Genomic DNA, 21,839 nt, shown 5'->3' on the forward strand with positions numbered 1-21,839 from the left:
ACATGGTTTATTTTTCCTGTTTAGGATGTGATTATTGCACATATTAAAATATTTTTCAACAACATAAATCTCGAGTCACTTTAGTCACCAAGACTTTTACTTTAATGTCACATGGATCAATCAGCATGAAGGCCGAGCAAAGATCCAATCGCCCCAGACCTTTAGTCTTTATTGTCACGGTTAACACTACACTTAAAAAAAACCCTCTAAGACAAAGAGCGTGTGTTTTTGTGGTTGGCTGGTTGACTCGCAGCCATGATACTGACTCAAAGGTCAGCAGAGATTAAGAGAACAGGAGGAGAAGAAGGAGAAGAAGAAGGGGGGGGGAGGTCTGGTTTCACATGCAGGTGGCTGTCAAGGATGTTTACCTGAAGAAAGCCATATCTCTTGTCGCTCCCAAATTAGAAATGAACAAAAGTTTAGTTCACTCCGACAGATATCAAGTGGCGACCTTGACTATCCAAACAGGCTCTGCTGTTATTATGTCTACCGCTGTCTTCATATGGGATTTCACTCTTGCTTTTATTGGGACTGAGAGAGCTGCTTTGCAAGTCGAACATGGATGAAGGATTTTTAAGAGTCACCTGAGTCCGAATCCTTTTTCCAGATGTTTAAAGGTGAAATTTGAAATGTAGAAGTAAATATTACACATTGAGTTAATCAGTTTTTTTTTTCATTATGAAAAGACGCTAAATAACAAAAGACTGACGGGAACATTTGTTCTCAGCTTAAGTTTACACACATTTTTAAAGTGTCACTTAAATATTTGGCTCCACCTCAAGAAAAAAAATTCCCGTCTGAATGTTTATGAGAGTTTATTGCAGGTAGATGATTTTTTTCCTGACTTCAGTGGTGATTAAAAAAGGGCCTCAGGGTGCAGGCAGGTATGTGTACATTCTGTACCCTAGAGCTTTCTCATTCCTGCACGAGGCAGCCATAAAAACACAATATGATCAAACAACATCAAACAGGGCTTAAAACCATTTAGTGCTGAAAGGCCCACGGCTGCTCTGACTTCTCATGCTAGGTGCCAGAGATATGTATCACTTCAGCTGGAGCCACTTTGGCGCAGTTTTCATGGTTGTGATTTTAGAGCTCATTTTGGAAAATTACTTAAAAAATGCTGTTTATTTAGCAAAGTCTACCTGTGGAACATGTTGTCCTAAATTTAGATCACTTGTTTATATCTGACAAGTGTTTCTGGTTATGTTGGTTTTTTGGAGCCGGAGTGAAAGCGCAGCCTTCAGCAGTGGATTTTTACTGGATGGTTAAATGCAGCTGCATCCTGGGAATGTCCCTGAAGCTGAAAGTCGTTCTGGGAGATTCCCACAAGCCAACAAGGGCAATTCCCAGATTTATTTATCTGTTCTGTGCTGAGGCTGGGTTACAATGCTCTCATAGCAGAGAGGTGAATGCACAGAAAATAGAGTCCGGTCTTCTGAGGCGAAGGTCATCTCTTCCCAGTGGTTTTCAATAAAACAAAGATGGTGTTTATGGTTTGGGGAGAGTGATATGATTTCTGGGCCACAAGAGGAATACCAAGTGTTAACAGTTTTTATGAATGAATTCCAGGCTAGTCTGTGTGTAGGAGTTGAGATGTTAACTCTGTACTAAAAATATACTATTCTGACTGTGCAAACCCAGATATTTTTTTGCAGCACTGAATATTTTTTTCTTTGTTTGGACAGCTGCATAATCAGAGCTGACATCCTGCTCCAGTGTTTGTGAAGCTGTAGCTTCAGTAAGTTTTAATTAAGTGTTTAACTCTGGTCATTCAAGGTGATATTGCAAATTAAACCGCGACCGTGTTGTGATAAATTAAATATTAATGAAGTAAAAATGAGAAAAATGTTTCTGAGATGAAAGCTCAATTACATCCTCGGTAGATTATAGCTGAATCCAATGATGGTGTTTGTAGCTCTGCCAAAAAGCACTCAAAGTCCACATGTGAATGTAAAATAATATACTTTATTATGACCATACATTTCTCAGGATCAATACAAAGCACTTTTCTGTTTTGTTTAGTGATGCTTTCCATGGGACATTTTCTCTCCAAAGGACAAAGAGAGCAAGACAGAAAGATTTACTCCTAAAAGATGTAACACACAAACAAATGATGCAGGTGTTGATATATTTTAGGAAAGAGAGGTGAGAAAGGGAGAGAAACCTACAGGCAAAGCGTATTTGATTTGAAAAACGTCAGAGAGGTTCCTCATAAAAACATCTCTGTCAAACTGGATCTCTGAAATGTTTGCAGGCAGAAATCAACATCTGAGGAATTTCCAATTTAAAAATATAATCTAAGTGATGCTCTCCATGTTGGTTTCTTTACTGTAAATGAGAGCCCTGGTTGTTTTTGTGTTGCCCGGGCAGACAGATGGTTTGAAAGGAACCCTGCTGAAACTCAGTTTCACCACACCCGCCCAGAATGACAGCAGCAGCCACAGCTTCACCACCATGAAGCAGCAGGACTGTGACAGATATAATCCTGGGGGGTAGTGGAACAACACAGAAAAATAAAATAAAATCATATAAATGAAAATACTCTGATAGTCCATCTTCAAGCCAAATCTAACGTCTTTTTCTTAAAACACGTGTTAATTCTGCAACTGGGTCTCACAATTTTAACTATCTTATATTTGTCATATTTGTTTTAGTGGAAATAAATGGTCATATTCTAGGAAATTGGTAAATATACTGTATATTTATAGATTAAAAACATACAATTTACAAGTGTCCAAACCCGAATCACAGCCTGTCTGTAAGTCCTTTGGAGAAAAGCTTGACCAGTGCAGTCATCTGTCTATTGGAGGAACAGGGTGACGAACAAACGAGCATACATTACAAAATAAGTCTTTTTACACATAAATAGTAAATACAAAGGCAGGTGAGAAAGAGCCTTGTTTATGTCAGTAAAGCTTTTGACCATGCAACGTTCAGTACCTTAAAAAACACAAAACACCAATAATCATGAACACAGCTTAGTCCACCAGAGACACAAAACAATGTCAAATATATACACAATACAATAAAAATAACAATATCACTTTTTCTGCAAGAGCACAATTTTTATCATATATTTTACAGCTAGAGTTGTACCATTAGTCCAGCACATTAAGATGTGTACAGGTAGCTTGAAGGGAGGAAAAGCAACTATTGCTACAACACTACGAGGTCATCAGAAGCATTTAAATACGCCATTGAAATAGAAGCTGTAAAAATAATATACTCCGAATACATTTATATAATTATATACATATACATATAGGTTAAATACTGATCATTCTGAATCCCTGGATTGCTGAAAACGTCCTTTGCTGATTTAGGCAGCTAGCTAAGTCGCACTAACTGAAGCCGTCTGCTAACAGTTTCCACGGCTGCTTGGAAAATTGTGCTTCACATTTCGGCTGTGTCTGTTTCACGGTTTTGTCAAAAAGCTGGGAGAAGCAGAGAGGTGACTGGTTGGTGGTGTATAAAGAAATAGTTTAAGAAATAGAGGTCTTGAGAAAATCTGCCTCCTTACCTTTTTGCAGAGAGGTAGAAGGTTGATACCACACTCATTTTAGCCAATATTAGCATAAAGACTGTACAAACACACAGCTTAAACAAGCAAGTTGTGTTAAATGTTGGAGGTGCTGGTAAAGAGAGCCAGGCTAGCTGTTTTGTATGGAAGCCCATTCATGACACATTGATAAAAAAGAAATTAAATTAAAAAAAATCTTGACAAAAAAAATAAAGCAATTTCAATAAATAATGTTTTCAAAATAATAGATTAATATCTCAAAATAATTGGAAACAGTACTCAGTCATTATTTTGAGAAAGTTTTTCATTAATTTGAGATACTAACTCATTATTTTAAAATAAATAACTAAATATTTTGAGAATGTTTCTCATTATATAACTCATTATTTCTGGATAAGAATTATTATTTTATTATTATTATTATTATTTTGAGAAGAAAAAATGATTATTTGTCATTAATTTAGAAAAAGTCTCTCATTATCTTTAGAAAGAAAAATAACCAAAACCAAAAATAACTATTCTGATAAAGTTTCTCATTATGTTGCAACACTAAGTCATCATTTTGAGATGTAGAGTCATTATTTTGAGATACTTAGTCTTTATTTCAAGAGAGTTTCTCATAATAATGACTTATACGATGTTTTTTTTCATCACATTGGTGGAAATGGAAATACCAGTCTATATGGTATGCTAAGCTGATAATCCTACAGCTTAATATTTAGCATATTTAGCATTTAGTTAGCGCAACCCATAAGTGGTATCAATCTTCTCACCAAACTCAGCAAGAATGTTAAAAAGCACATTTCCCAAAATGTTGGACTATTCTCTTAGGCCTAAAGCAAATGTGATGCCACATGAAACACATTTTCTCTGTTTGTAGTTGCCTGCTTAAGATCAAATCTGTCTCTAATATACAGCTTTCTGTGAACAGAGATAAGAGCATTATTACCTTGTATCCAATTCTGACAGCTGTATGCACGCCTGTACATGGGTGTCTTAACATCTCACACAATGCACAGCATAAAAGAAATTTCAAGCAATTTTCTTTCATATTTATCTTTAAGAGGTTTCAGTGGCGGCTGTTTCTCCCTCAACTCAGTCCACAGTCCATAATATTTACTGCGTGAACTATAATGACAATCTAAACTACTGCCTGCCTCATAAGTGCATTATTGTTGTACAACATTTAGTGTTTCATACCTCAATAGAAAAGCTCTCTGCTGCCTTAAAAAAGGGAATCCACCCTCAAATAAATGTTCCTCCTGTGATCCTGGTTTGTTACTAAACTCTGTGCTTACAAGCTTGAAAAATAGACGGTAATTGGAATTCAGAAAGTTGTTTTTTTTTTTAATTCAGCATTAGAGACTAACGTTCTGGTCAATAACTGTGTGGTTCAGTGAAATACTGGAACATACTTATTTCACTGCCAAAGTGATAGAGGTCTTGGCTTGACTGCAAAACCATCATGGTTTTGTTTCTATGCACATTTTTTTATTAATCTAATTACCTAATTACATATTTTTGTTGGAAACCAATTCTTAATTGAAAGGCCCAATGCATCCCAGATTTTTTTCCTACCACTGCATAGATGTGGAAGTGTCCCATATCCAAATGCTGCTTCGGAGGCCTGCCAAGAAAATACTTAAGGCAAAACTCTGGAAGCACTGGGATGTTTTGGTAGGAAAATGATCAATTATAAAAAAGTGCCTATCAGTAGCTTTGCTCTGCAAATGTTGTCAGTATCACTGCTTAAAATCTTGCATGCGTCAAGCCCCATATTACCAAGGATGGATTCAAACCTGCTAGAAAACAATGTACTGCAGCTTTTGTTAACGTAAAAACAACTGTTTCTTATATCTTAGAAGTTGTCAACACTGTATCAAGATCACATAAGGAAATGCATTTCATTTCAGGGTGGATTCTCCTCTCGACGTACCACCTTCACACAATTAAGGCACCTTTTAAACCCCTGAGGGGTCAATGGGTTCTTCTAATAAGAAGAGAAGCAACAATAACAACATGGAACACAGAACCGGACTGAGACAAACCAACAACATGAAGAAAGACAGTCATCAAAAATAAAAAGCAAAAAATAAAAACATTACGGAATGTCAATGGGTAAGGTACAAACGCCAGAAGTGCCCCGTTGCATTTCTTCTCATCTCATCCTTGTTACAGCAGCACCACACCAACATCACAGGCTCTCCGTGGAAACACTGAGGCTGTATCCTGAAGCACCTTGATCGGTAAAGAAGGTCTTCTCCAAACCTCATCAGGCTTTATGAGTGTGTGATTGGATGTCTGTGTGTGTGTGTGTGTGTGTGTCTGTGTGTGTGTCTGTGTGTGTGTGTGTGTGTCAAGAGTCAGTATCCGACGTTGAGCTTGTTCTTGTTGAGCTCTCTCTCCAGGTTTCCTATCAGAGTGTCGATGCTCTCCTGCAGGTCTCTCAGGTTGACCCTGTTGCTGAGCACGGGGCTGATGTCCTGGATCTTCATGTAAGCCTGGTACGTGTGCTCTTTGGGCAGACGAGGGGGAAGGATGTGGTCGCACACCCTGTCCTCCTCCTTGTCCTCTAATGGCTGCCCATTGCCTAAACTATCACTCTCTTCTTGCTTCTCCTCCTCTTCTTCCTCCTTTTCCTCCTCATTCACTGCCTCCTCTCTCTGCTCCTGCTCAGCAGCATCAGACACAGGGCTTGTGAACATCTGCCCTTTGTCTTCCTCTGCGTCCTCGGGCTTCTCATGCGCCTCCTCAGCTGCTTCTGTGTCCTCGGAGGGCACGTCGTCATAGTCTGCCTCCTCTTTGCTGGGAGGCAGCAGTATTTCACAAGGGAAGTAGCTATCACCGCAGCCGCTCCAGTCGCCGGCGTAGCGGTTGCTAGGGCTGTCCAAGCGTCCCGGTTTGGGCCGCAGAACGCCTGCAATCTCGGCTTCAGAGAGGTTCAGGACCTGGGGACGTTCTTTTTTCCGCCGTAGAGGTGGAGCTGACATTAAGTCTGATGAGGCTGGAGCCAGAGAGGTTGCATGGGGCTGTGAGGAGGACCGGCCATGTGGGTCCACAACTGGAGGAACAGACAGGGGAAAGGCACAAAAATATAGGCAGTTATTAAACATATTGGAGCTGTTTAAGAAAACCTTAAAGAAATGGTTCAAAATTTTGGGAAATATGCTTTTTAGATTTCTTGTTTGGTTGAATGTTTGAGTGCCACTCTGTATACTAAGTAGGTAGCTACAGCTAACAAATGGTTAGCTTAGCTTAGCATAAATACTGAAAAAGGGGAAACGGCTGGTGGTTTTTTTTTTACCTTTGGAAAGAATATTCCCCAAAATGATGAAAAAGTTGTTTTAAGGGTTAGTTCACTCAAATGACAAAAGAAACAAAACACAGATTTTCTCATATACACCTTGTGGTATCTTGCCATGCAGAAACTTTTGATCGTATTTGCCAACCCTTTAAAATTTCTTCTGCTGAGATTTCTGCCACCACTATTTTTTAAGTAGAAAGTAGCTCTGTGGTCTGCCAATCACTTGCTTATGGACAGTCACACTGCTGCGTAAGGGCCTGTGTCCACATTGCGTTTTTCTTCAGCAGAAAAGTGGTGGCAGGGTGCTGGAGACGATTCATTCTAGCAAAAGTGCTCCCAGCGATATCTCTGCATTAACAGTGAGTTAACATGATGCCATGTTAACAGAGGGTTGACTTCACAGGGAACAACAAGCTTACAAGGGTTTGGAAATAAAACCACAACACACACCAGTAACATCCAGTGTCTGCCGGCTGATCTGCTCCCATAGACAGGCTTCTCTGTCTCTGTTGTGACAGTAGTCTAACTAAAAAAGCAGCAGTGACATCACCGGTGCCGTTCAAAAAAGTTAGGATATTTTCAACCTGAAATGCCGGAAGTGCCAGCACACAAAAGGCAGAGCGCTCTGAAAAAGATGCCAGGAGCAGCGCTTTTTCTCCAGGTGGCCATATGCAGACGCAGATGCCTATTCACCATAAGGGACAATTTAAAAAAAAAGATGCCAGTGCTGAGAAAAAAAAACACTAATTTGGACACAGGCCCCAAGTTTTCAATGTTGGCTCAAACAGAAATCTCAAAACACTGGCACAAAAAACCCCAAAACTATCTGCAGAGCAAATCTCATTAGACTGAAGTTCAATTTGTGTGACCTGACCATTTAAGTGTTACATGTTCACCCCCACCCTAAACTAATATTTAAAATCATGCCTTGTGTGTGTTTTTTTTTTTTTTTGGTAATGCACCTGAGACAGCCTGTTTATGTGAACAAACCTCTATTAGGGCACTAAAAATATCTGGATGAACCAGCGAAGTTCATTACGTTGGGAGACTCCTGATATGTGACACACGTCTTGCCACATAGAATCTGAGCATGCCGTGCTGTGCTCAAAGTCAGACAAAAACATGCTGAAGTCACACCACCACACTCTGTGCCTTGGATGCCATCCCTGTGTACTATTTGTTATCAACTGTTTGCTAAACCAAACTTAAAAATTAACTAAACTCAGACCCTGTTCGGACATTATGAAAGAATCATCTGACTGTGCCACGAAAAAGAGAACAGCGAGCACTCCAACACAACCAGCACAGTCCGGTTACCTGTCTGTCTTTATCTCTGTGTATCTACACTTGTTGACACCGCTAGCTCTCCCTTACTGGATTGGAGAGGAGAAAAGAATGTTACAAGTTAAGGCTCCAAGTCATGTAGAACAGGTACAAAAGTTCAAATATGTTCTTAAACAAAAAAAAGGTGACTTAAGTTGACTGTATTTCTTTCACGAGGAGTGGCAGTTGCTGATGCAGTATTTATGTACAGCGGTTGCATGCCTTGCAACTCTCCTGAGGCTAAAGACTCAAGCAATTATCACCTTAAACAAACAGGAATTATCCTCCTTTTAGAGACAACATGTTATTTAATTTTAGACATGATTCAGTGATGACATGATTAAAGTTATTAGCCGTCAGCATAGAAAATGAAGGCAGGAAGCGAACCAAAAAGAAAAACAAAAAAACATGTCTTATGATAAAATATAGGCACAATGTACTTTATGTGCTGATTATCCCTACACACAAGCACAATAATACAGACATTCTCCTCTTCTGTCAGTCTAATCATCTGCTTACATCTACTCACGCATACAATTCATGATAGTTCACGCCAAACACACAACACCTCCTCATAAGCTCATGCTCTCTCACACTACCTGTAACTAGCGCTACTAGTGTCAGATGCACTTGCCCAAAGCCATGCACACTTGAGGCCTGACCAACAATGTCGGGAATGTGTCTAAGAGGTGAGAAGATGAAATATTCCATAATGACTGTGAAATTTTAGGGCAAAGCTTCAGGGGCTGAGGGCTAAGGTTAAGCCTGGAATGTCTTTAATTATAGTCCAGGCGTCTAACGCCGGGGAAGAGGACAGAATGGAGATGCCACTGAGGGCGTAAACAAAGGCTTGAACCTGGACTGAGAGCTTTGTCAAGGTTATTACAGGTCATTATAGGTGCTAGCTGGATGACATCAGCTGCAGACAGAGTGCAGAACAAGTGCAGGCTTTTACTGAAGAAACTACTTGACCCCATCAGACTGACTTATTATATGCATGTATGCTCTGTCTTCTGAAAGAAAAATGTCTTTGCACTTTTTTGTTTATCTTTTGAAATTTCCACTTATACTTCACCAGGCGACCTGCAATTAAGGGATTCACAAATGCTGACTTATTGCCTTGCCGTTTCCCTCTCTGTGTGTTTTTTCGCAGTTGATGTACACGAGAGTGGAAGGTGCTCGACTTCAGCAGTTCACAGAATTGGGTCAACGTGGGTGTTTGAGGATGCAGTTAAATTTAAAGGCTCGACCAGACACAGAATCAGTTCTTCTTCAGACATCAATCAGCAAATGTGGTTTAAGCTGCAGGTTACTGGGAAGTTTTTCTGAGAATTTCAGGTATAGAATTTGTCTGACATGATGTTAGGAACACTTCAGCATGCAGGTGAATTTTGAAAAATTGATGCCTGATACATTGACACAAGGAGACACACTTTAAAGAAAACCACAGCACTCTAAAAAGCAGCTTACTTCCAATTAAGATACAGTAAACTGGCTAACATTAAAGACTGCGCACATTTAAAATTGGATTTAAATGGGTTTTTTGTTTTTTTAAGCCGTCTTATCACTTACATTTAAAAAAAAAAAACAATAAAGGCCAACAATCTATTCAACTGAGGTTACAACAGGCAAACTGCCAAATACCACAGTGATAAGGTTATGTCCTTTAATAGCAGTAATGTATCTTTGTATTCTTATCTTTTCAACCTGCGTGTAGGCAAAGCACACTCTTCAATTTTTAATGTTTGTTTAATTTTCCACAGCAGTTGAGACTTTCACTGCACTGCAGTAGCCCCTGCATGGCTCACACATTGATAAGAGACACAGTGAACACAAGATTTAAAAAATGAAACGCCTAAGGTTAAGAAATATCAAATTAGTCGCTGTGACCAATACAAATTTTACCCCGCCTGCGGCTCTTTTTCATTATTCCCGACTCCCTCCTGAATAATCGGTGGGTCGCCTCATATCTCACACTGAGCAGACAGCTGCAGCTGGCAGAGAGCAGCTGTGCAGGCAGACAGATGACCTGTGTGTGAGGGAGGCTGGTGCTGGGTATCTGTCCTTGGTTGGTGATTTATCTTAAGACAGGGTGCCACGCCTAAAAGTTTGGTTTAAACTCGGGGCTTACTTGCAATGCTGTGATTGGCTAAGTCTTCCGTGATGAAGCACTCTGTGGAGAGTTTCATCTCTGGGGAGCCAACAGATGGCGGCCAATGGCTATCAGCTGTGCTTGTGCCAATGGTGGATAACCTCAAGGATCAAAGCAGCCCAGCCCTTTAACAGCCCTTTGTAGAGCTGAACCGCAGAGCTGGCACTGATTTGTATAGGTCCCTCCGCCAAGAGGCTGGTATATATATATATATATGTACAGACTTATATGTATACATCCTGATTTAAAAAGAAATGTGTTTCAAACCAAAATACTTGGTAAAACTGGATTTACATGGCAAAATATTGTCTAAAAACAACACTTTTTCCCGAAATCACTCACCTGGCCAGAGCTGCAGCAGGTAGTGCAGGACTTCAATGTGTTTTTTGAAGTGTAGCGCGCTTGCCAGCTCCTCTGAGTCGATGAAGACTCGGTTGGTGTGGCAGGACGCCTCCTGGCGCTGGCTGAGCAGCACTGGGCCGAAACACACCGCCAGGTTCTGACACGTCATCTTGTTCACTTCTTGGCAGGATGCTACCAACTTTAGGTGGTCTAGAAGCTTCTGCAGAGTCATCTGACGCACACACAAACACACACACACACACACACACACACACACACACACACACACACACACACACACACACACACAGACACAGACATGTTATTATTGTGATGAGTAGCTGAAGTAGTACCACTAGCAGCAGCAGAGCTTCACTGAAAAAATTTACTTCAGGATGTTATTTGTAGCAATTAAAAGCTACATTTCTTTCAAGAAATGAAAAAAAAAACTTTTAGAAAACCATGTAGATGTTTCAGTACCAGTATACTGCATACTGTGTACTATGTATGTCAGCTGATGTACTGAAAAGATATGTTTGAGGTAGTTTAGAAACAGTCATTACATAGTAGTTAGTCTTGGTAACAGAGGGATTCTCATAAAAAGTATGTATTAATGCTATTTTGTGTCATGTTGCAGTTACAGTTTTCAATCATGTCTAAAAAATATTTGAAGAAATTCCCTAAAGGCCTTTTTAACATATTGGGTTCACAAAAATGAGACGGATGACCACACAGACCTTGATTTTTTACCACCAGATTCTAGTCAGTTCATCACTGAATCCAGGTGGATGTTTGTGCCAAATTTAAAGAAAATTAAGTCTTCTGAAGATAGTGTGTTTATGAGAATGGGACGGAAGTCACAATGACCTTGACCACCAAATTCTAATCAGTTCATCCTTGACTGAGAGTGGATGTTTGTGCCAAATTTGACAAAATTCCCTTCAGGCATTCTTGAGATATCGCTTTCACAAGAATGGGATGTACATATGCATGGACAGAAAACACAAAAAAAGTATGCCTCTGGCTACAGCTATTGCTGATGTGAAGGCATATGAAATAAAAAACAAACAAAACAAAACAAAGGCCAATATATTATTAATATATCATTATTGTTTTTTTAAACTTATATTAATATTATAGGTAATTGCTCCAAAAAAACAAATGTCAGTCAGACTTTTATCATATTTCTCATATTTTAGTTTTTAAATAATTTTACAATTATCTAAAAATAGTTCAATGACATTGAAAAGGTGTACAAGAAAAATACACCAGCACAGTCCTATGGACTAAATGCTACCAATAATATCCCCTGATGAAAAAGCCTACGTACTAGAGGTTAAACAGCAGTGAGCCTTATCATCGTGACCATCATTATCTATGCCACAGTGGTCCCTTTCAAAACCACTTGTGTGACGATATCTGAGCACTATGATGACTGTGTCGAGCCAGCAGAGGGATGCACAGTTTGCTTTCCTCACCCTCTCCACATCTGGCAGGTTGTCCAGCAGGCTGACGGTGTGCTCGGAGTCAGCCGGGTCATTCTCGCAGCCTGCCACTCCTATCCGCAGAGGCCTGGTGACCATGGACTCCAACACTGCCTCATACAGCTGCTTGGTGATGAGAGGGTAGGGCAGCTCTCGCAAGTAGTCCTTCAGTACTCCTGGCAGGTGGGAGACAAAGAGAATAGAGCATCAGGAAAACTGCTGCATGAAGATAGTGAGCGGATGTTCAATTTGCCAAACCAGTTCTTTGCAGCATAGCTGAGGGTCATTCAGTTTTCCCACAGCTGAAGTGAAAACACAGGCAGCTTTAATACCTGACAAATCACTAACAATATATCTTTATGAAGTGCTGTCACTGAGACATAAAAAGCTTTTATTTTCCCTGTCTTTTAAATTGCTGAAACTGGCACACTCTCTTGGCTGCAAATTGAGGTCCCATTGTTTCCGCGGGTGATCCTGTGGCGTCTGCTGAGATGCCTGATTGGAGTCGGGCGTGACTCGGCAGCCAAAAAGTGTTTGGGGGGGGGGGCTGGTGTCTGTGACGGCGTATTCACACCTGTGACTTCAGCCTCCCGCAGTTCAGACAAAAGCTACGGGAAAACATGAAACCCACGCTGTCTGTCTCGACTAAGCCCCTGAAATATCGCTGGCATGCCTTTTCATCAAAGGCGAAGGAGGAGAGAGAGAAGAATGAGTACATGAATAAGAAAGACTGTTGGCAGTGTGACAGCTCTTTGTGGTGAGTGTCTGCTCTCTTTTCCCTCTGCATGAAGCTGGATCAGTTTTCAGAGATGGCTGGGGGCTGTGTAATCAGCTATATTGGTAATGCTATAAAGTGATACACATGAATGTCTATGAAGAGTAACACTATATTATAAAATTTCTAAGACTGATGGGTTGGTGTCACTATAATGCTAAAATTACACACAAATAAAGTGTGGTGTTGATTAAACCATTTAGAAATCCAAAGGACACACTTAACCAATAATTTTTTAAAAAGTATTCCACAGATATACAGAATTATTGGTTCACAAAGACAGGTTTGACAGACTTGATGTTGGCCAATTCATGACTGTGAGCCAGTCCCAGCAAATAACTTGTGTTGTGCTGCTGCAATCAAGATGAAATAACTGACTCAACATATATCAGCACACCCACAATGAATCCATATATGCATACTGCACCATATATCCACACACCCTTTGGAATTACAGTGAAATTTCAGTATTTTTCAACCTGGATCCTATTTTCTAATGTTTATGTGTCATGACCAGAGATGGTCAAATGCTGGTAGAAAATGCAAGTGCTAGATTTGCTTCACTCACCAGCCAAAAACACAATGGTAATTTATTTAGTGGCTGGTAGATTTTGTAGTCTAGCTGCCACAGTGTCAGGTAGACATAAAAGTTCATTTCCAACCCTGGTCATGATTAATTGGATCAACACTTTTTGAAATGGGTCCAGTATGGGTCCTGAGCTAGAGCTGGCTGTCGCGAAATGGGCTTCAACACCAATGTTCATCTACAAAAAAGTGCTTATTTTGCCCGCGACAGGCTCAGATTGTTATTATAAGTGTCTAACAAAAATGTTTTTCTTTACCTATTCTGTTTGTTGTGTCTACCTAAGTTTCAGTCAAGAACAGCAAGAACAAGTCTCTGTAGTTGAGTTGATGCAGGAGTCTGAATCAAGAAAAGGTAAAGATAAATGTTTTATTTCTCACTAGGGATCCTTAGGGACACTTAGAATATCTGAGCCTGTCAGGGGCAAAAACCAAAACTTCCAATGGACATAAATTGCCCCCAAAATTACATTGCAGCCTATTTTGCAGCTCTCTCTCTCTCTCTTTCTCTCTTTCTCTGTCTCTCTCTCAATACTGAACAAATTTCAACTGTTGTCTCCATTAGTCCATTAGTCACATTGGCACATGAGAAAACAGGGTCAACACTGAAAAATACCTGTTTCCCTGGTGGTTTTGTTCCGCAATGTTGCTGCTACAAATGCAGCTTTAACATTTCATAGGCAAGCTCACCTGCCAACAGCCCAATCATGTTACTTCAAGATGGCTTTGTTGAGGAATACTCTAGTACTATAGCTACTGTTGTTCCACAACTTTGTGTTTCTGTCACTAATCTTATCAGCTGTTGGCTCAAACATTCAAGCCACAGAAAAAAAGATTTCCTGTCCTTGCTATCCACACCTATGAACTGTGGCAGCTCATTCCAAAAGGTTCATTCTCCACTGAGATGCCAGAGATTGTTCCTTCTGCAGAGCTTGTGCTAACATGTTTATCACATAGTGTCTTGGCTCTGTGCATGTTTTTTGCATTTGGTGCTATCAGTGTGCTGTATACATCAGAGGCTCGTAGCTGGCAGATCTGCTTGGGGATAATATGCAATATGTGCATTGCTCAAATGTGGATTAACTTGGACACAAACATGATGCATTCATGTTGTTGATTTATGCAATAGTGAGATATGAATATTCAGATTTTAGTGTAATGCATGTTATGAGCTGAATAGGTTTTGTGCCACGGGTTGTTGCTTTGCTTCGGGGGATTTCTTTTCGGCTCACCAGAAACGTGGATCTCTGATAGAGCGTATTATTGTTTATCAGCTTGAGGCGTGTAAACAACCCATTTACAATAACCTTGTAATGGTGACTACATGGCAAACACAGTGAACTGTATTCAGCTAAGCACTAGAGAAATATTTCACTAAAAAGCAGCTGGCTTATGCTCACTTTACTTTTTTGTCTCATCAGTTACTTTTAAACAGCTATGTTTCTTTTCTATAATTTACGTGTACTCATTCGAGCTCCATGTTCTCTAAGATTACATATGAACCCCGTATACAGTGTTTGGGGGTGCAATAATTTAAGAAGATGAATAAAGATAATACCTTTGCACCACTTTGGTTTAACAATTTTGCCCCATACATTGCTTACAGAAAGTACAACAGTGCTTTGGTATGAAAGGACACATTTATCCATGTCAAGCACCATCTGGTTGTAAAATACCCAAAGTAGTGTCATAATCCCTTGAGCTTTTGTAACTGATTCTGATTAGGCTGCCTAAAAAAGGGAGCTCCTACTTCATCACTTCTATATCATTGGATCCCCTCCCACACACCCAAGGTGTTTTATCTCTTTTCTTCTATTTACAGCAAACTGCAATAAGATTCACTGTAAATCTGCTGACATCCCTTTAGGCCCAGTAAGAAAAACGGAGGGCCCAACTTAACACGCTCACTTTTTAATCCTAGTAAGTCCCCACTCTGCTCTTTAAGGGAGCCGGGGGCTTAAAGCTTTACAGTCTATTTCTAACTGGCATTGTGGGTCCATCAACCCATTAATCTAATAAAGTGGACAGACAAATGTCTTAAAATGAACCTTACATTTCCGTGTTTTCCCTTCCAACAGCTACATGAGCATGAGTGCTTTTCAGTATAGGATTAGAGAGTAAAAGAAGGTTCTAAATTCAGTTCAGTGTTACACTTAAGTCTCAGATTAGCATTAGGTTCAGTATCTGCACAGTGGCATTCAGGACAGACAAACACTCTACACTCATCAAGTGAATGAAGTGATGTAAACTTGAAGTGTTTCAAATATTGGTCAAATTCCTCATCAATCACAATACCAAATCATGTTGTATTTTAAAATAAATTCAACAGGTATAAACAATTGGACTTATATGAATAGTGTCATTGCTTATTTCTTTTTTAAGGTGTCAAAAGGTATTTTCCCTACTTCCAATTCTGAGGCAATCAGGCAACCAGCTACCATCTTCAACAACAAAAAAAAAAAAAAAATCTGTAACTTTGACAACTTTGGCTTTTGCATTTGAAGCACTTCACAACCCTTTCCTCTTAAATCAAATCAAACAGGTCACAACACACACACACAGATAGGGAGAGAATGATTGTGTATTCCTGCGGCAGGTAGTGGTGGCTCTGAAGAAAAACAGCTCATACCCAAACAAGCACACTGGCGCATTGTATCAGTCAACCCACCTCAGGTAAACTAACACAATGACAGCTCGAACTCAGCAGGGTCAGACTTTAACATAGCTTCAGACAAACATGCACTTAAAACTTCATAAAATGTTGCTACAATTGAATGTGCAATGTCCCCTACGCCCTCAGAGCCAGCGCAGCTGATACGCGGCAACATGTTTCCATGTTTGTTTTCAATTCTGATTCACTCCAGTTATCATTTATCTTCATCGGGTTTGGTATGAAATCTGGTACTAGCAGAATGCGATAAGGACTCAAAAACACACAAGATACATTCTCTTTCCTTAACGCTACTCTAGACATGTAGATTTCCAAATGAGATTACACAGAAATGCTTTGTGAACATCCCCCCGCTTCCTGTTGTCAATCTTTGCTGAGACTTAACTGAGATAATAATAATCTGCTTGTTTCATCGCAGGAAAAACACACTGCCTGGAAGCAAAAATGAGCCATGTGTTTTCACCCTTATATCCGCAAAGCAAGGCTTTTTTTTCTGGTTAACCAAGTGTGCAAACAAAATGCAGAGAGGGACCACTTGATTTGTTTTGTTTTTTGCTTAAAATGGAAACTCAAGTATGGTGGACTCTCTGACCTTCGCTGTGCTATGAAGCGGATCATCGAGACACAACAGCAGCAGAACGATAGCACTGCTTCATGCAACAAAATGTCCTCTTTATGCCTCACATGCAATGTATGACACCTGAACATACATGTTTGGGCATTTTCCCTTTCAATAATTAAAAAAAATACACCAGTCAGTCAAACTGTGTGCACATGTGCTTGTGTTTGTCTGAAGTGAAGAGAATACAGCCATTCAGGTAAATCATTAGCCGCCTATGAGTCAGTGCCAGTGTTTACTTTTGTGTCTTAGCCCCTGTTGGTGCCTGATCTCCACACACACACTTAACACACTCACACACACACACACACACACACACACACACACAAACACGTACACACAAGGTCATGGGCTTAGGGGTGAACAGGTGTGCTTCCCCTGCAGGTGCTTCACTTTCCTTCACAGCCAAGCTGACAACAAGCACACCCTGAGTGTCTGTTCTCTCACATTTAAAATGTCAGGGTTTGGCTTTAAACCAGCAGAGATACAAACTACACATACATATATCTACAATCAATTGTACGGCTCATTAAGACAAAAGAGTTCTGTAATAAAAGCAGCTCAATTAGAAAAAATAAACCCTTGAAGTGATCCTTCAAAAACATGCAATCAAACATCCAGATGACAGCAGCCGAAAGTATTTTGATGTGAATGTTTTCTTTTCTAATCAATTCAGACTTTCAATGTTCCAAATGTGCCACCAAACACTACAAGGCACACAATGCACTGGGGCACAGCTCTACCTTTGACCTCTTGTTCAAACAAAGCAGAAGGTCACTCCTCTTGTCAGTGCTGCAGTCAACGCCTCGCCCCAGAGAACAAATGGGGATTTGTTCTCCGTCCTGCCCCCTCCCTGCTGTCCTGCACGCCCCCACAGCACTAGGGGGGGCCAGAGGAGATTGTGTGTGCCTTGTCCGGTGGCACGGTAAAGCTTTCACACTGTGGTCCTACTTCAACTTTTCCATAGCCCCAAAGAACCCAAATAAGCAGACTCCACTCCTAACTGGAAACATTGGTGCTCTCATGCAATATTCATCAGAAATATGTCTTTACGATTCCCAAACCCCAGTTAAAGAAATATTCTGACAGCGTCACAGGCCTGCAGCCCTTTGTAAAGTGGTTGCCTGCTTCCCCGGCCGGCCCAGGGTTCAGCTAATCCCCCATGCGTGAGCCAAATACCATCTGTGTTTGTTCGGCAACAAAGGGGGCACTTGTTAATGACTTTCCATGTCTTCACTGGTGTACTGCCGAGGGTGGTGGTGGTGGTGGTGAGGGGGAGCAAAGTAGGGAAGTAGGCTATGGAAAAGATGAGTCAGGCAAGGCAAATTAAAAGACCACAAACAAGGATCAATAACTGTGCTGTGCTGTCAGCCAGCGGGGCTTGGGACACACTGGTTTAATTTCCCTGAGGATGGAGGACAGCTATAAGTTTCTCATCATTGGATCACTTTGTTTTCCACACAAAGGCCAACACAGGTTGAGCTGAAGGCTTAATCATTAGTTAAGGTCTTTACAGTGTCCTCCAAAACTAAACTTTTCCAGAGTGATTTCATTGTGTATTTGTTTTATCCAACCAGGGTGATCTGTAAGGAGGTGTAAACTTCAACATAAATGGTTTTTAGTTGGAGGCTATACTCTTATTGCTTATACTCTGTGTCACTTGGCAATGCTGATGTTGCTGAACACACTGCTGATGTCATAAACTAAGCTGCCAAACAGCCTTATAAGATTTTACTGACTGACCTCCATTGGTGCCATGCCATTGTTCCGACAGCTAATAATTCTGAAGCTCCAATTGTACAAAAATTGTGGACCAAAAGGCCATTTATCACCAGCTCAGTAACCTGAAAACAAATGTTCATTACTCCATAGGGCTGTTTTTCAAAAAATATGCTACACACTCTAAATCAGAAGCACATGGCTAATTATTATGCAGAACGACCATTGGACCTTTTTACTATGGCGAAAGCAAGACCTGTCCCATTTTATTGTTTTTTTTTTTTTCTTTTTTCATAAATCTCTTAACCTGAAGGGATAATGTGTATTTTTGGAGCAATGAGCATTTCTATATTTTTTGTATAACAGGCTGTTGGACAAATGGGCTTTCTGTCCAATGGGACATTTTTCAGACCATTGGGGCTTCAGCATTATGAGCTGTTGGAACAGTAGACAATCCCCCCAACATTACCACTCCAAACTACTGAGGGAAGCCTCTCTTACCAGGTAGAAAAACACCATCTGATATTCTGCGGAACTAAACTCTTAAAACTATATAACAACATGAAGAGCTACTCAGACTGTATAAACAGTCTAAATGCTCAAAAGTCTTGCTCTAATAAAGCGTCTTCTCCTGCAACAGCACTGACAAAGAAAACATGGGTATACTGATTATACACTATTTATTTTACTACTGAACACCAAAATATATTTCCAAAAACATTTGAGGTGAGAAATAAGCAATGCAGTTACGTAATCTTGATTCATAATTGAGATGATTGACAGCTGTGTAAGAAACAGCTCTCATTGGTTGTTGCTGACCATCTGATTCCAGCAAACAATTACAAGCATTTAGGAAGAGCAGGAGGGACATGATTTTTTTTCACAGACTATCTGTCTCATGTACTTCTAAAAGGATTCACAGACTTGCCCAAGGTTTTATGGAAAGATTAATCACAAGCCAAAGAACAGCTGATTAAATGCTCATGCCAATTGAGGAAAAGGGGCAAGTCATGGGTGCATCGACTTACAAGTTCGCAGCCAACAGAACTTTGCGCTTGTTGTTTAATTTGTACAAAATGAGTTGTGGTTTCATGAGAGGTTTTGTGCTGGACTCATGATGATGACTTTAGATGCTTGCATTAACTCCTCTTCATGTCTTATAGGACTAACAAAGGAGAGATTATGGTGTCCAATTTTTGGTGCATACAGTGTAAATAAGAAATGGGACTTTCAACATTGAAATAAAATTAATTTACATGAAACTACACTGACCCACTACCCTGGTGAGTGGAAGGATGATTGCCAGGAGTCAATGGAGGTTATAAATCCTGTTGGACGCATACTGCAGCTGCTCTACAGCAACACAGACTCTCTCAATGACTGCCCCCTGAAGTGTCACACATGCACAGACTACAGAGCAGGAGGAGTATTTACTGAACATGAACTGCTTAAGATTATATGGTTTGTCTTGATTTTCCACAGCATGTTGCTCTTGTTGATAACATCTTTCTGATTCTTTTGAGTGAATTGTGATATGAAACAATGGAGGGCCACGCACTGAGCATGTTTTGCAAGCTTTGGATTGAACTCTGATCTCTGGATAATCCCTTTCACTACCTCCGCTTTTAAATTAGCCGTGTGACACGCCAGCCCTCTTAGCTCATCCATTTGCTGTTTGCTCATTAGCCTCAAGTCTGACTCCACACCACAGTGATTTCATGTCAATCTAACCTCAGACTTTTAGCTTTAGAGATATAGACAATAATATGAGGGGATATTTCACTTCAAAAATCTGGAAAAAAAATTAAAATAAGGTCAATCAACAGGCAGATTTTTACCAAATGTTTCACTAAAGTGTGTTTTAAGACTAAACCCATGATTATATCCCAGATGGACATTTTTGCAGCCCACACCATAACCCCCTCATCTGCCTCCCTTCCCCCTTGCTCTGCCCTCTTCCACTCAGGCCCATCTGCAACAGCAACTCGCTTGGTGGAGCAAATTTAGGCAGCGAGCAAAAACCAACAATCCGTGCTGGTGCTGGCCCTTTTTTTCTAACCCGCTCAACTGTTAACTGTGTTCTTTACCCTGCCATGCAAATGTGTGTGGATCAAAGCAGGCATGATAGGACGACGCCTATGCGGGGCCTCTTCTCAAAACCAACAGCAGCTCCTACAATGCCCAGGGGTTTCCATGGTCTTCCTCTTTTTGTGGGAGACACAAAAATCATGACCAAGTCATTTTCTACAACTTTGCTGCCCCTCCCCCCTCATCTGTTGCTCTGCCCGAATCATTACTCAATCCAGTGACATGGCTGTTTTTGTAAGCTAAAGACTGAAGCAAGATCTGAGTGGCATTTAAATTACTGTTTTTTTTTAAATAATACATAGTGGGACATAAAATTTGCAGCACAGCTTACTCCATCATAACCAGATAGAATGCTTTGCATTTACTAAACTGTGTCCTATAAAGGACAATACAGAGCATGTCTGAACCACAAACCTGAGGGAGAAAGAATGACCTGAATGTACAGAATGGCCTGATTTGTGTGTGTGTGTGTGTGTGTGTGTGTGTGTGTGTGTGTGTGTGTGTGTGTGTGTGTGTGTGTGTGTGTGTGTGTGTGTGTGTGTGTGTGGGCCCTTCCCTCAGGCACCGGCCCACACCGTTGGCTGACTGCTGGAATGCTTTTACTACAAACAGCACACTCACACACACTCTTAGATGTACACATGTGCTGACCTATCTGCAGAGGACACACCAGTTCAGGCACGTTTACTATGGCAAGGAATGGATCAATAATAAATCCAGACTCAGTGATGACCTGGTCATTGTATTATTAATGTAGACGTGCAATAAAACCATGATCTTTTCATTAAGTACATCAGTCATTGTGTTTCAAGTGTCCCTTGTGTCTTTTCAGTTCAATTTTAATCTTGTATAAAGCAATTTGCAACTTTTGCCTATGCATTGCTGTATAAATTCCGCTTCATTACTATCATAAATAATTAAAGACAAAATCCCCCAAAAAGACTGCTCAATGTTCTTGTGACGGATGTATGATAGAAGTTTAAAATGATTGACATAATTCAGTATAATAAATATCTTTAGCACATAAATCTTAAATTTGTGCCTCTTTTTTTCAGAAAACCTCTCAATGAAATTGATGATTTGAGAGGTTCTCCATCTGAATTGATTAAGTGATCCTCAGGGAAATAATCAACAATTTTATGAATCTATTCATCGTAAATGTCATTTTTCAAGCAGAAATGCCATAAATTTGCTGGTTTTAGCCTCTAAAAAGTGAGAATTTGCAGCTTGACTTCTTTGATGGAAACCTGGATATCT

At 40.3% G+C, this 21,839-nt stretch overlaps 1 protein-coding gene across 1 annotated transcript in view; it reads right to left on the reverse strand.

Moving 5' to 3' along the window:
• Positions 1-1,948: 1,948 nt before the first annotated feature.
• syde2 (synapse defective 1, Rho GTPase, homolog 2 (C. elegans)) overlaps positions 1,949-21,839 on the reverse strand; it is a 54,769-nt gene continuing 34,878 nt past the window's right edge. Inside the window, exons 6-8 of the mRNA XM_042514552.2 lie at positions 12,123-12,304; positions 10,645-10,876; positions 1,949-6,584 (exon numbers count right to left, since the gene is read on the reverse strand). Of these exons, the coding sequence (XP_042370486.2) occupies positions 5,887-6,584; positions 10,645-10,876; positions 12,123-12,304 (1,112 nt within the window). The 3' untranslated portion in view covers positions 1,949-5,886. The remainder of the gene's footprint in view (positions 6,585-10,644; positions 10,877-12,122; positions 12,305-21,839) is intronic.

Source organism: Plectropomus leopardus, chromosome 5, assembly GCF_026936395.1.
Source record: "Plectropomus leopardus strain MGB_pleo_1.0 chromosome 5, ASM2693639v1, whole genome shotgun sequence".
NCBI classification, from domain to species: Eukaryota; Metazoa; Chordata; class Actinopteri; order Perciformes; family Serranidae; genus Plectropomus; species Plectropomus leopardus.